General features: G+C 34.0%; 1 protein-coding gene across 1 annotated transcript in view; it reads left to right on the top strand.

Moving 5' to 3' along the window:
- FAP (fibroblast activation protein alpha) overlaps window positions 1–14,396 on the top strand; it is a 41,009-nt gene that overhangs the window by 15,968 nt on the left and 10,645 nt on the right. The window contains exons 12-20 of the mRNA XM_026852591.1: window positions 3,191–3,235; window positions 4,866–4,970; window positions 5,057–5,127; window positions 5,708–5,761; window positions 6,084–6,208; window positions 7,426–7,473; window positions 10,227–10,325; window positions 11,044–11,113; window positions 12,326–12,520. Of these exons, the coding sequence (XP_026708392.1) occupies window positions 3,191–3,235; window positions 4,866–4,970; window positions 5,057–5,127; window positions 5,708–5,761; window positions 6,084–6,208; window positions 7,426–7,473; window positions 10,227–10,325; window positions 11,044–11,113; window positions 12,326–12,520 (812 nt within the window). The remainder of the gene's footprint in view (window positions 1–3,190; window positions 3,236–4,865; window positions 4,971–5,056; window positions 5,128–5,707; window positions 5,762–6,083; window positions 6,209–7,425; window positions 7,474–10,226; window positions 10,326–11,043; window positions 11,114–12,325; window positions 12,521–14,396) is intronic.

Here is a 14,396-nt window from a genome sequence, read left to right on the forward strand (position 1 = left end):
TGAGGCTTAAATAACATAGCAACAAAAGTAAGAAAAATGTGATTGAGCAGCTTTCAATACTGCTGTTTAGTTCCTTCTTCCTCATCTTCAAAAGTGGAACCGTATAGGATCTTATTGTTTTTTAAAGAAAATCTTAGTATACTATGTTGAAATTTCATACTAAGTCTGACTAAATCATGTCCTTTATGATTAATGTTAGTTGAAAGAACATATAGATTAAAAGTAAGGCAGGCTTTCAGGAGTGAGAACTTCTATCAAATCATACAGTTGGAGAAAGCAGGCAAGTTTGCATAAACACAATCCCTTTTTCAGATCTGAAAAGAAAACTTCAGACTAATTGCAGCAGTAGCTCTATGTTTTGTTTAAATATGTCATTCTATCAGTAAGACAGTTTGGAGAGAAAACCATGCTCTGCTGAGCAGAAGAATAGATTAGATGGCCTAGCTATCTACACCTATATGTAAATAGGTACAGTTCTTACGTACAGAAGCCTTTTTGAAAAAAAAAAAAAAAAAAAAAATTCTTTAAAAGACTTTGTAAAGCCTGAAGACTGTAGACACTGATAAATTCATACGGAACCTGAAGGAAAGTTTAACCTTGAATTTCAGTAACTCCAGTACAGAAGTCTCATTTATTGTCTTTTTGTATTGATGCTGTTTGTATGTCTTGGTTTTAGACTTTATGGTGCAGGGCACCTATAAAAACTAGCATTAGGCTGAAACCTTGAACTAATGGGAAGTAAAAGGCAAGAATATTTATAAAAGTGCTTTGTATAACTCATAAATCGTAAATCCAGAATTTATTGACACAGCCTTTCCAAGCTGAAAATAATTTTTAACCCTCTGTGATATGACAAATTTTTGTAAAGTTAAAAGGAAGTCAAGGTCCTATTCTTTCAAAAATATTATCTTTGAAGTAATTTTCCAAGAGAAATATCTTAATTTATTAGAAAGAGATACATATTTACTGCAGCATTTGATGTTTCCCAAGTAATTGTTCCACTTGGGAATTGTAACATTGTTACAATTCCAATTGTAACACTGAATCTCTATCTCGCCTCCAAGTAAGCTATATATTAATAACTAAATATTTTTTAATGTACAGAAAAAGAATATTAAGGTTTCAAGGATTCTACCATAATCCACCAAAGTACTTTAACACAAGCTTAATTTTAAGCATATAATCAGTTTTATTTATTTCAGTAAGTCTATTTATGTGTTTAAAATTAAGCATGTGCTTAATTGCTTTGCTGGAACCAGACCAGAACAATTAACATCTTGCAGGACTGTGTTCATGATCCTTGTTTAATTGCATTTCTCCATGAAACCTTATTTATGGAGTCACTACTGACGTTTCTATAATTCTATATTTATACAGTGATACAATGCTTTTATCACATTAAAGTTTGCACAAATGGCCAATTGAAAGAGTGTGAACAGATGGGAGTGCTGCATTAGCTCTATTTGCCATTAGAAAGTATATCTCTGTACGTTTCCATTGGCAAAAATAGTTCTCTTGTTGATTTGAGATTAAATTGAGACTCTAATGTATAATAAATGTGCTAGGCTTTATGTACTTGAAAATAATAACAAAATATAATCTACAAGATGTTCCTAAAGTGTTGAAATGTTCATGTGTTCAAGTCTTGTTCATGTGAATAAACCATAAAACTAATATGATTTCAGTGGAACTATTCATGTGAGTAAAAGCTAGGCATGTGTTTGTGAAATGGGGATTTCCTTTAAAGATGCCAGTTCTCTAATTAATTTCTGTAAATACTTCAATACACAGAAAAATCCCATAGAAGTCAATGGTACTACTCATATGAGAAGTTAAATATATCCTTAATGTACTGTGTCACCAAGATCCAAGACTTAATTTAAAGAAAAGAAAATAAATTTAGGATGCAGATAATAAAACAATACATCCCATTTTTCTTATCTTAAAAAGAAATTAAATTCATCTTCTGAGTTAATAGCTCAATGGAGCCATTGCAAAGTAGTAAACAGTCTTCTAAGAGGCAAGTACCTGCAACTTTTGCTCAAATAAGCCACTTTACAGGGTCTAAGTTGAAAGGGAGAAAGCATGATTCTGAATGCCAATGAGATTACATTGATAATAACAGATACAAACCATATTCTTTAGAAAGCAAATTTGTTGAATTTATTTCAGACTGTGAAGAAATACTGTATTAAATGAGCAGTATACAGAAAAGTTGTAAAATAAAAAAGAGATACATTGATTGAATGCAGAATTGTTAAATATTAAATCAGTTGTTCCATCCAACAAGCAAGATATTACACTCTTCAAGTACTGAAAATGCACTAGAAACTTTATAAGTAAAACATAAATAAAAATGTAAAAGCACCTTTAGCTGCAGGAGGTGATCCTGATCCATTTATGCTCACTACAGGTATTTTCTGGAATCAGCTTTAAGAATGTTACAGGGAGTTAAGACCTGCTAAATGTATATTCATAGTCTTAGGATATGAATCTGGGTGATTTTTTCTGCCTATATTATCTTTGCCAATCCTTAATTCTTCTTTCTAAATATGTTATTTGTAAGATTTTTTAAAAGTGTTGAAAATTGGGCCCTTTAATATCTCTAAAGTGAACACCAAATATGGAGACATTTGTTTTCTATGTACTTTACTTAGTTAATGTCTTTGGCTTGTATTTTTAACGTTTTTAAAGGTTACTTAAGGTTACATTTAAAAGATATACCTAGTAGTCACATTATACACTGTTATAAATCAACATCCCAGCTTTGAAATGGAAGGAAATATGTCAAATTAACCAGCAGAGAATCTAACACAGAATTTTAATATTATTATTCTTGAAATTATTTTACTTGTTTTTTTACTGAAATATTCATGAGATTAAGAAATTGTTAATTCTTGCTTTCAGTGAAAATGTTGCATAAGGTTAAAACAATTACCTTAGATTTTATTTAGTTGTTAGTTGTTAAAACTGTTGAAAGTTGTTAAAAAATAATATTTCAATTAACATAATGGTATTAATACAGTAATATTATTTACCTCAGACAGCCTTCAATTCCCTGAACCTTCATAGCAAGTGTTCTAAAATTCTCTTTTGCAGACAGCTACAGAGTTTTTATTTGAAGATTTTGAACCTCCATAAATTCATTCTTGAACTTCTTAAAGAGTGTGCATTTGATTTTGTTTTTCAGAATCAACAGCACATAGAAGAGAGTCAAACGGGATGGGCAGGCGGAGTAGGTTTTCTTGTTGTACTCTGTTTTGTTTTAATGAAAAGCCACAGCTTTCTGCATCTGCACAGCAGTATTTTGAAACATGAAGCTCCATTCTGAGTCATACAACACTACTGTTTAAACCTATTGCACTGTAAGATTGACACAATGTTGTGCTAGGCATAGTTTAAAACATTTGTGCTAGGCAATGTTGTGCTAGGCATAGTTTAAAAACACTTCTTCTGTCTCCTTTTGCAAATCTTAGACCAACTGAATAGAGACTATACTGAAAGGAGGGAAATAATGAAAAGAGGTAGATTTATAATTCAGTGTCATTCTAAGAAGCATCCTGTAGGCAAAGCATAGATGTAAAATTCCTCTGATGTCACTAGGGCAAGAGATAAGATCAGTTATACCATAGCACTTTAAAAATAAAACCTGTCCATTCAGAACACAATTTTAGTGCCAAGTGTTGCACATCTTCAGCTAGGGAGGAACCTTCAAGGTGATATATCCCACTTACAATGATAGTTGATACTTCTCTGCATACTCTGATACTTCCTCTAAGCAAAATAAATTTTCTCTACCCAGTAACCTTTATCTTGGAAGAGACACAACACCTGTTTTGGGGAATTCACAGTAAAAACAAACCTGCAAGGAAATTGTAAGAGCATGAGATCAGTATTTACAGTCATATATTCTAACAGTGAATATGTATTATTTCTTATGTTTACTGCTCAGGCACGGGAAGTTACCAGAATTCAGTATGGTAATCTGCACATTGTGTCTGAGTATTCTGCAGTGGTCTTAACTAAGAGTTTCAATTTTAAGTACAGTGTCCTTTAAGAGACATGTTTTTATGTGAAGTGAAGATTACACATTTACAAGGATTAGTTATTTTACTTGATCCCTTTTTTTGCTTCTTGAGGTTGTGATGACAGGTTTTTATCAGAGCTAAAAAAAAATTGCCCATATGCATAAATCCCTGCTGTAGCCTTTATGGGATTACAAGAATTACGAATATTAGAAGCAGGCTCCAGAACAATTAAGATTGTGGTCACAGGTTCTAGTCAAGCTTGGGCTACAGTCGCAGTAACTCATCCTTGACTGACAATTTTAGCAAAGAGGTGATGGTTTGAAAGGAAACAAAAGTTGAATGGCTTTATCTGGCATAATCTGTTCTTTAACATTATTGGAATAGTATGGGAAACCTCAGATATCCATTTACTTAGTGCTATATTTGCTCAGTGAATTAGCCAGGTTCAGTGGTCCACAGGTTTTTCAGTCTGGCACTATTCATGAACATTAGCTTTATTCAGAAGCTTAATCACCTCTAAATATTTTTAATAGTTATATTTATATATTCAGGATATATAAACAAATTATTCCATAATCTATAAGTAGAGCACTTGCATTTGTGGCGTACTCAAAGTATCTATATTATCAGTTTAAGAAATCTGACATGACATGTTAGAAATTGTAATGTACTGACTGGGAGATTGAATATGACAATGTAAACAGTTGTGCAAAGTACTCTGTCCCATCTGAACTGATTAAATAGTCTTGTTACTTTTAGTATGTGTACTATAATCTGCTAAACAGTTTGGACAGTCTTACTTATGTCTCATTTACCATTTTTCTTCCATTGTTTCAGTTCTTTGTTTCTACACCATATTTTACATCAGACAGCAGTTCATACTACAAAATTTTTAGTGACAAAAATGGTTATAAGCATATCCATTACATCAATGGCTCTGTGGTAAGTCAAAGTGTTCTACACTGATCTGCTCTAAATTCCTGAAATAATTCTACAATATTCAGTAACTTACATGTCTTGCTTCACAGGAGAATGCAATCCAAATTACAAGTGGAGAATGGGAGGCAATATACATTTTCAGAGTAACAAATGATGCAATGTAAGTATCATGAAGAGAACAGGCTGTGAGTGTTGTCAGTAAAAGGAACAACTTAAATTGAACACCATTTGTTAACTCATCAAGTTATAACTAGGTAGGATTTGGTTTGTATCTGAATGTATCCACAGCAAATCTGTATGCAAAGGTAGTGCACAGGTTTGCTTATGGGAGATTCTTTGCAAATTGCCCATGTTTTTCTACTTATTTTCAATCACCCATCTTAGAGGGACTTATTTAGAAATATTTAAATTTATCATGTAGTTAACCCCCATACAATTTGCAGTTCTGTTTTTATGGTCTCTCATTAAGCTTACTATATACAGAGACAGTTTACATAATTGGAGTGATTAGTTCATGAGAATTGAGATAGAACTCCTATTTATATGGTTTATTTGTCATCTAATCAGAGCTTGAGCAAAGATTCTTTAAGATTAAAGGTATATAAGCTTAATTTACTCTTCCATCACATGCAGAAATCTCAAAAAGTCTAAGTTAACTTCCAAGACGGCTTTTCATCTTGATGCTGGTTCATAGGTCATCACTTTATGGATTATTTATTAACATATAAATGAATTTACAGTTTCTATTCAAGCAATGAATTTGAAGGCTATCCAGGAAGAAGGAATATTTACAAGTAAGTGTTATCAACATTATCTTAATGATATTAGGTTAATAGAAGATATCTCTGGATTTGTCAATAAAATAATTCAGTTTCAAGATCTTTAAAGTGTAAATTTACAAGCTAAATCTTGACCTTGGATTATATCTGAGAACCAAGGAGAAATAGTATTATAAAGTTTAAATATACTCTTGGGGAAAAAGTTTGATAAAAAGGGAAAACATTTTTAAATTGAACTGTTCTGACAGTGCATTGCCTATGCTCTAGAATGTGAGGCAGACACATGTAAAGTTAGTTGTAACAAAATAAATATTACTCTTTTTTTTTTTTTCCCTAGAATCAGTATTGGAAGTAAACCTATCAGAAAACAATGCATTACTTGCAATTTAAGGAAAGAGAGATGCCAGTATTATACAGCAAGGTTCAGTGAACGTTCTAAGTATTATGCCTTGATCTGTTATGGTATGTATAGCATGGGGGCAAACATATAATCAATTCTTTCAAATTTATCAGAGGTGTTGATAATACTGATTATCCCAAGTAATACATAGATGAATCACAGAAATTTCACAATAACCAGGAGAGATTTCCAGGCAGAAACTTTTCCATGTCCAAAGCCCTTGGAAGATGTTTCAGAAAATACAAATATTTTCACTCTGTACTTTTTTTACTTTTTCAACAAAAATCATGGTATTTTTAGAATGAAAAACAAATTTTTGAAAATCCTTCGTGTCAGAAAACAGATTCTAATCTGGCTCATCAAAGTCACTCTTCTTGCAGCAGCAAGAGCAGGGTTTAGAAACACACACTGATTTCCAATTCATGTGATCAAAGTTAGCTATGAGAAACTACTATAATGTGTTTCCCAACTGAAATTATTAAAACCTGTGTCAGCCACAAATAGTTGGATATTTGCTAGCTGAGAACATTTTTAATAACTGAACTAAGAAAAAAAAACAATTAATCTAGATTTGTGATCATTGAAAACACTTGTAACACAGGAGTATTAAATGAAGTCTTAGCTCTTTTGAAATGTTAGGTGATTTCAGAGATCTGAGGTTTCCTCCTTTGCTGTAATCAAAGAACACTGAAGTCACAAACTAAAAAAAGGGAAGAAAAATATCCAAGGTTTTCCTTTTGCGTATTTTATATAAAGTTTCTGATTCTACACGGACTGATCAGCTGAAGAGTTCCTTAGAACTTCCATTGAGCAGAGAAGCAAATGTAGCAAATAATAACACCTTTCAATCATTCTTGCACAAAATAGCCACTAAGGTCATCGCCATATGAAAGCCACTCACCTTCACAAATATGATGTGACATGTTCTCAGAAGAATGTTTCACATTGTTAATTCTGCATTCACCTTATGTAATCACATCTCAGGTATTAACTAGATGTCACTTCATCTCTAGGGAGGAAGAGTTTGTTAGTAGATTTAAAGTTACTTCTGTTATGTTTGCTAAGCAATGCCTATATGTATTCAAGTCTGTGTACACACAGTACCTTATGTGTTTCATGCAGCAGGGACTAGTGGGTTACATAGCAGAGAAGATTCAGATTTGTGTATCATCTCTGAGCGCTTTAACACCCCTGCGTTACCAATGTTAATGTAATACACACTCCATGATCAAATTCCAGCTTCAAACTCTAAACTGCTTTTTTACCATTGTTATGACAGGTCCTGGGATTCCCATTTCTACTCTTTTTGAGAACCACGGTGATAGAGGTACTGCAAATGTCCTGCCTATTTCTGAGCAATTGTTTTTCTCATTGATCTTGACTATGCAGATCCTCTAATACAATAGTATTGTGATCAACGAGCCTTTCATCTTGTTTGTTGTTGAAATATCATGTCTTTCTAGATTTATTTAGTAAAATTCAAGTATCAGTGAACACACTGATGCCTTTATTTTCATTCCCAAGTCCAGCACTTTTGTAGCATCCTGAAGTTTATCCTTTTCCTATTTTGAACAGAAGACTTTCTGAGTTTTTCCATGAAGCAACCCTATCCTATGTAAAAGGCAACAGTGTACTATTTAAAGTTTGCAGTTTGAGCTATGGTACTGTACTAATTAGAATTTGGATCAGTGACTTAATCTTCAGCTGTCGGTAGAGATGTCAGGGAAGAGCAGAAGCTCTTTCAGATGATCAGTTCAAATAACTGCTTCAGACAAGGTGTAATTACTGATACAAAATGGGAACTTCAGCAAGAAACATTTACAGCCCTCATTCTTTAAGTAGGCTGTAAGTGAGGACTGTTTGCAACCAGGCCAAGCAGGAAATTTGCTAACCATGATAGTATTAATTGCTCTGCACTGAGTTTTCTCTCTCTGTCCCTTTTTTCCCCCTAAAAATTCTTCTCCAACTTGAAGTCCTCAGTCATGAAATGTTATGAAAACTAGCATGGTCCTGTAAAAAAATTTAAGTGATTTGGCAGTCCCCCTTCCTTCCCCAATAATCAGTGGAAACACATAGGTAGTTCTAATGCCACGGTCCTTACAGTTCAGCCCGTGCTGGTAAGCCACTATTAACTGAGTGTTTTTATGACCAGAAGACACATAAAAACATGAGGAAGACAAATGCCATAATATTGTTAAGCTAAATTAATCAGTGGTGTTTCGTGCAAAAGTCAATGAATTGCAACATAAGATTATTTGGACTCCCATAGGAGTTGGTTTTTGGTTTTTAATCATGCAAAAATGTCTGTAGATGGAAAAGATTGGTCAACATGTCTATTTCAATTGTGCTATGCACTCTTCAGGTATTTCTTTTGCAGAAGGTTTAAAGGTTTAAGTACAGCTAATGCTTGGATGTTTCCATATTTAATCCATTGTCATAGCTCTCCATGTTTTCCATGAGTTATTAGGACCATGTGTATCAGGGACCCCTACTACTTCCTTATCAGCATTCAAATTGCATGAAATGCAGCTAAGTGTCCAACTGCAAGTATGTGTTTCTTAACCTCTCTGCAGGAGATAACAGCTTCATTTAATGGATCTTAAAAAAAAAAAAAAAAAAAAAAAAAAAAAAAAAAGAATGAGGCTTCTCTTTGACTTTTTCATGGCCTTTTTTGGAGTAATTTTCAATAAGTCCCTTGCTTTCATAATCTCTCCTGTTGTACAAAACTATTTTTAGTAGATCCATTTTCATTGCAGTTGTCAGCATTTTGAAAATATGAATTGTAGTAAGAGGCATGCAGTTAAACTAACATACAACAGTTTGGAAGCCCCTTCCGGCATGCCTACAATTCATTTGTGGTAATGGGAAAGTTTCAGGAGCTTTGAGAAGAAGGATGGAAAGGGTTCAGCTGAGTTTGGGTGTGTATCCAAAGCTAGGATAATCTTTCAGCCATAACCCCTCCTTGACTCTGCAAAATTTTCAAGAGTCCTTTGAAAGAACAAATTCCAGTGTTATACTTCTGGCCTGTCTTAAGCACTATCTAGCACAAGATGGGCTGAAAGAAGTACTTCTATTTTTTTTGAGCATTTCCAGAAACAGGAAGTGGTTGCCATTAAAAAAAAAAAAAAAAAAAAAAAAAAAAAGTATGCTAACAAAGAAAAATCTCCTGCAGTTTTAAAAGATTCTTTCATTTTGAAGGTGAGGCTAAAAGTCATAGATTTCCATTACGTACAATAGTTTTCATTCATCACTACTCATGGGAAAACTCATAAATAAACAATACCCAGTGGACTCATAAAATACAGTTCTGCAGTCTATGCTGGAAATTAACTAAATTTTAACTAGTACTTTTTAAATTATATAATTATAAATTGTTTCTAAAGCAGGTAAAACCCAAAAGTTTTAAATACCTATTAGATTTAAAAAAAAACCAGAACAAACAAACAAACAAACAAACAAAAAAACCCACAAAAAACAAAACCCGAAAGAGGTTCATTAAGTGTGCAGCAACATATTACTAAGGACAGTTAAATTGTAAGTCTAGTGTCTTTGTGTAGTAGTATACTATACAGTGGTTAAGCAAGGGTTTTCCACAACCCCTTAAGAAACTGAATTTCTTAAGTTATCCCAGAAATAAAAAACTCCCAAACATCTATGCGCTTAACCACACTGCCCAGGGGTCTCAGAGGTTAAACTTTGGGAGATACAGGACTCTGTTTTGCATGATGGGATGAATTTTGCATTTCCAGCTCCCACCATATTAAAAAACCTGAGATGAGGGTTCTGCATGAGAAAGGAATTTCTTCATAACATCCAGGACTCTTTAACACTCAGAGGCAACATGTGAAATGATCTGCATTACAAAATGTACATCCTATAAAACTCTAACAAATAATAGCACTATAATACCAGTGCCCTGCTTTTATTCAGCTATGTGATCAAGCCCAGTTAGAAGTGTCTGTTGATTTCATTGCTGTGCTTGTAAAATTTTTGTTTTAATAACACAAAATAAATGAATCCCAGGTAATGAAGAGAAAATAGCAATAAATTAGTTAATAATTCAATAATTCTTTTACTTAGAGCTCAGAGTACTGGAAGACAATTGGGAATTGCAGACTGCTTTGCAAGAGATCAAACTGCCTAAAGAAGAAATTAATAAACTTGAAGTGGATGGTATAAGTAAGAATTAGACATCTTTAATATACTTTTTATTCCTACCATTTTAATATTTTACCTTCATTTAGTTACAGTAAGTATCATCTTTCTGTAGAACAAACTTGTTAGCCTGTCAGATTGGGAAGAAAAGGCCTGGTTCTGCCGTTTGACAACAACCAATTTGTCTGTGCCTCAGGGTATCTCTCAGTAATATAGTAGTTAATACATCTCTGCTTCACAATGCAAATTTGTTTTTAATTCTTTAATACTATTGGTAAAGTGTTTAAATATTATGGTGGTAATAAATTGTGAAATGCAAACAGTTGTTCATGTGTTACAGATTATATTAACTTGCATACACAGTTGTTTTCACTCGTGACTTTACAAAGAAAATTCCATGGTAATAAATCAATGTAAACTTTCCAAAACTCATTTCTCATAATTTTAACAGCAGTTATATTTCTAGTTGTGTTTTTCTAGGCACCTGGAAAACTGAGAACCTAGATTTATGTGAAATAATGATTTTATGCATAGCTAAATTAAAATAGGCTTTTTATTTCTCCAAAGTTGTTTTTCAACAGCTCAATATAAACAGTTACTTGCATCAGTTCTGTGATTCACAGTTCATGCATTGTGTAGTTTCTGCTGATTATTTTTCATATACTATTACACCAAGCTCTGCATTATGCTTGGAGGAATCATTTTAACTATTAACAATATAATTTTAATATGTCTTTTCTAGATTTGTGGTACAAAATGCTTCTACCCCCACAGTTTGATCGATCCAAGAAGTACCCTCTGCTTATTCAGGTGTATGTAACACTTCCTTTCTTTGAATGTTATTTTGTCAGGAAACATATTTCTTATAATTTAACAAAACCTAGGACATTTGAAACATTTTATGAAGGAAAAGGAAAACCACTTAGTTCTATTTTGTTTGTTGTGGTGGGGGTTTTGATACATTTCTGGAACAGAAATTCAACCTAGTGGAATCAATGAGGTTTTAATGTTAATCTTACCATGGCAAGGATTAGTTCCTCAGAGAAAGAAAAGGGATAAAAACAAGTGAACTATTGCTTGGAGTTCTTAGCGCTGTTGCTGCTTCTGTTTATCACAAGGCAGTCTGAAATTACTGATTTCAGCTTGGCTAATATGAAAAATACAAGAGCCTGCTTCATTTTTTAGAAGAAAACCCAAACATCCCTAAACCATGTGGACCAGCTTCTTTGATCAAATGTTTCTTCTAAAGAGTATTTGACATTAATTTAATTTATTGCAGGGAGGAAAGACAGTGGTGGGAAAAAAAAAGGAGGCAGAGTGGGTGTAATAAACTTTAAATCATTTTTTATTAACCAGTGATGATCCACAAGTCCAAGAATGCTAAATATGTTTGAATGAAGTTTAGAGTAGAAGATTGTCAGTCATGTCCTTGAGGTCAAATAAATAATTTTCATTTGGCCATTCTTATGAGTGTTTCTCTGTGTTGCTTAGTTATGTGGGGTGTGTTCTGCCCACAGCTCCAACTGCACATGATATTCCCTACTGAAACAAAGGAGGTCTGGGGTTGGCCAGAAAGTGTAAGGAGCTGTAATTTTTTCTCCTGTCTTCTTGGCATTGCTGACTGCATGCAGAAGTCAAGTGCAGAAAAGCAGAAAAGCATGAAAAAGGGCTGTTACACCTAAGGAATTTGGAGAGACGAAAGAGTCGAGTCTTTTGAGACTGACTTGCTCTGAGACTCTTCCAAGGATTTCCCTTAGGACAAGCACCCAATGCTGCACTTAGTCTGAGATAAAACTAATGATTTCACTTAGGCATAAGACCTAAAGGATTAAAATGGATTTTAGATAGCAAAATCACAAATATATGAAAATGCTAGTTGAACCATTTGTCTACTGAGCTCTCTGAACCACAGCCATATAGCAAAATACTTTTGGAGAAAATATAAGAAGTACTTATAGTTATAATCCAGTATCTGGTAACCATTTATAAATATGAGTTGAAACTGTGGGAATTTTCATCCTCAGGTATGGAGGACCTTGCAGTCAGAATGTAAAGGAAACATTTAGCATTAGCTGGATAACCTATCTTGCAAGCAAAGAAGGAATTATTGTTGCTCTAGTGGATGGCAGAGGGACAGCTTATCAAGGTGACAAGATTTTGCATGCAGTGTATCGAAGACTAGGAGTCTATGAAGTTGAGGACCAAATCTCAGCAGTGAAGTAAGTAGAGTATCTCCCTGTATGACTATTGTATTTACATAGCTACAAGAAGTTATGTGAAAAAAAATATTAAATATAGCCTAGTCTTCTGAAGAGCTGATGTCTCCAGGAAATAAGACAAGAAGACTTGTAGAAATAAAATATTAATGAGGTGCTTGGTGTCAGTGAGGTATATTAAGTCTATGGACAACTAAGTCCACATCTGGACCTCACAACTTCCATTTTATAAGAGGCTTCAATCCTAGGCCTAAGGAGGTACAAGCATCAGTGGGGGAGAGGTAAACCAATGTATTATCCATTATTCTGAAGTTTTCCTTGTAGGGGAAACCTATCACAGTGACAAGAACAATTAGCCAAAGATCCACAGTGATGTAACACAGTGATTACCTAAAGGTCAAATGTGAAGTTTGTAGAAAAACTGAATCCTGACACAAGCCTTCTAGAGGTCAGTTAGTCATAAACTTGCCTTCCATGCTAATTTTAGGATAGTTATAAACAACAGAAAGTGTCTGAGGTCCTCTGGTAGTTGTTCGCCAATAGTTGTTCCTTTGCATCAAAACACTTAAAAGTGTTCCAAGGGAAAATAATTCCATAAGCAGAGGTTTCGGAAGGGAGTGAAAGCTGAGGTTTCATAAGGAAAGGTTGCCTGTTCAGCTTACAGATGTGGCAGCACTGCTAAAGTGAGCATTTAAAGAGGTGTTATGATTGAACCCTACAGAGATAAGTACAAGTCAGGAATAACAAATTTAGTGGATAAATTTCCAGGTGCAACAGTAAATACCCTTCCTTCCCCAGTAATAGATCTGAGTAGCTTAGCTAGAAATTGGATGTAGCAGTCCAGGTTTCCACAGCTTTCTCTACTTGTTTGAGAACACTACCTGTATTTACAAGTGTGTGTGAAGAGGATATCTGTTCCTTCCTCTTTCTGCTTTGTGATAATTTATTTTCTCCTCAATAACACACCATTATACTTTTCAGTGATAAATGAAACAGAATACCTGTATATCATGTCAGGTTTTTCTATTAATCTATTACTTTATTTTCTTCCTTGAAACTTTTAGCAGCAATGGCATACTTCAAATGGGTTTTTATTACTCTGAATCGTCACTCAGACATAAAATGTCAGAGGCAGAGGGAACCTAAGCTGGTTCTGCAGTTGCAGAATCTGCTGAGACAGCTTTGAAGAAATTACCTCAGACTTCATACTTCCCAATTTTCTGTCAGCACCTAATTTTTTTTTCAGTAAAATGTATTGCATTCCATCTTCATTATCTAACACATGGTTTAAGATGCATGAGTTTTAGAGAGGATCCTATACTCTGGTGGGGAGTTCTTGGAGGGGTTTTTACTGTAGGAAAAACTCCCGGGATTAAGACAGCAATATAACAACGCTGAATCATTTTTTGGCTTTTCTAACTTTGTCCCACCCAGATAGTATCTCACATTTTGGGTGTTGTCAGTCACTCATACTTGTCCTAGTAAAATAAGGCTAATATGTGTCCTGAGATGTATCTGAACCTATTTTGTTTATCTGTCACTCTCAAACATTTGTGGTGTTTTGCCTCTTCCTCTGCTGTTGCTATAATAATGAAGCTCTGGAAATACAGTCTTCAGACTCTGATGCAGGATTTTTGTGGGAGACCTAATATTTATAATTCTCTTTGACCTGTTTCATTACTGAGTGCATAAGCAAGGTGCACCTTTCATCCACTGAAAGCTTATTACCTACTTGGAGCATTAGAAGATGTTTTCCTCATTATTATCTTTTATTATAGGAGCAGTATGTGCTCTTCCCTTTTTGGGCACATAAAAAAGACAGCTTCTTGCTTCAGGGAATCCCTAATCTCAGAGGCTGATACTGTGCCTCTTGAGAGAT

The sequence above is a fragment of the Athene cunicularia genome (genome assembly GCF_003259725.1).
Source record: "Athene cunicularia isolate RWA chromosome 7 unlocalized genomic scaffold, athCun1 chr7_part1, whole genome shotgun sequence".
In the NCBI taxonomy this organism is placed as follows: Eukaryota; Metazoa; Chordata; class Aves; order Strigiformes; family Strigidae; genus Athene; species Athene cunicularia.